Source organism: Cyprinodon variegatus, unplaced genomic scaffold (assembly GCF_000732505.1).
Source record: "Cyprinodon variegatus isolate N-32 unplaced genomic scaffold, C_variegatus-1.0 Scaffold625, whole genome shotgun sequence".
NCBI lineage: Eukaryota > Metazoa > Chordata > Actinopteri > Cyprinodontiformes > Cyprinodontidae > Cyprinodon > Cyprinodon variegatus.
The window spans coordinates 300,926-302,161 of record NW_015151078.1 but is presented as its reverse complement, the minus strand read 5'-3'; the positions used below and the strand labels follow the sequence as shown (position 1 = coordinate 302,161).

Genomic DNA, 1,236 nt, shown 5'->3' with positions numbered 1-1,236 from the left:
TGTACTACTTTTTTGTGCTATAAATAATATTTTGGTAGTGTTTTGCAATGTTTATTTCAAAGAAAATTTTGGCGAGGTTCAAAAAATGCAAAATATTTTGTATTTTGTCCCTAATTTTTCCTGTATGACATCTTAGCTTTACAGACGTACCAAAAGTTTCTTCTTAAATCTAATAGCTTTGAGGTTATAAGTTATTTACTTTTGTGTTTTTTTGTCAGGCAGAAATTTATTTATACCCCCTTAGGGTGTAAGAGGTTAAAGTCCAGAAGAGGCTTGTTCTCTTCTTGCTGTAATCTTTCTGTTTATTCTTCCTTTTTCGATGCAGCCGTTTCTGTCAGGCTCATCCAACTCTTCGGACCATCGACATGTTCAACTTCAGAGGACCCTCTCAGGTTGGAGACCGGCTGCAGCTCAAGGCTATCGTCAACAATGCCTATAAAAACAGGTACCAAGGCTTAAAACGCTGAACTGGACGAGACCTTTAAAGAAAGTTTGATGACAATAGATCGGATGGTTCCTTACAGCCTGGAGGTGGGGGTCCGTGCAGAAGCCTATTTGGAAGAAGGTCTAAGCCGACACATCAACTCTGCGTTCATGATCTTTGAGGTTCTTGACAGCAGTGGGAAGCCGTGTGCTCTTCTACGGATACGACCAGAACCCCTGGTGAGTCAACTATGCAGAACAATAACAGCCGATCACCTGGCCGCAGGAAGTTGGGGTGCAGGGGGTGCTGCAGCACCCTCTAGTGGCGAGACTGAGATTTTTTTAAATGTATTTAAAATACTCTGCACAATTAGCCTAATTTACACAAGTTCACAGAAGCTGCGTTGTCATGGCAACGTCAAGCAAGCTAGTGGTCGCCGAGTCAAGAGGTATCCTGCTTGCAGCAGCAGAATAGTACATTTACGTAGTCTAATGACAGAGACGAGGAGGAAATATGGAACAGAAACGCATTTCAGATTTTTTTTTTTGAAAAACCACCACCAGTGAAGAACACTAGTACCGCAACCATGACAACGGAGAGCAGCCATAGTGAGTTGACTGTCCTCCCGCCTCTTTTAGCAGTTGCACCGGCAGGCCCAGTCCCAGCTAACCTGACTCCGCCAGATGGATTTGCTCCGCATATCCATCTGGAAACCTTCCGTTGAAGTAATTTTGGGAAGGGGCGAAAATGCTGGTTAGCTGATTGGCCTATGTTGGTGATAGACGGGCCAAATAAACCAATCAGATCAACGA

At 43.7% G+C, this 1,236-nt stretch overlaps 1 protein-coding gene across 1 annotated transcript in view; it reads left to right on the top strand.

The window, feature by feature from the left end:
- LOC107096460 (acyl-coenzyme A thioesterase 11-like) overlaps positions 1-1,236 on the top strand; it is a 21,699-nt gene that overhangs the window by 9,610 nt on the left and 10,853 nt on the right. The window contains exons 6-7 of the mRNA XM_015393121.1: positions 326-445; positions 525-663. Coding sequence (XP_015248607.1) covers positions 326-445; positions 525-663 — 259 coding nt within the window. The remainder of the gene's footprint in view (positions 1-325; positions 446-524; positions 664-1,236) is intronic.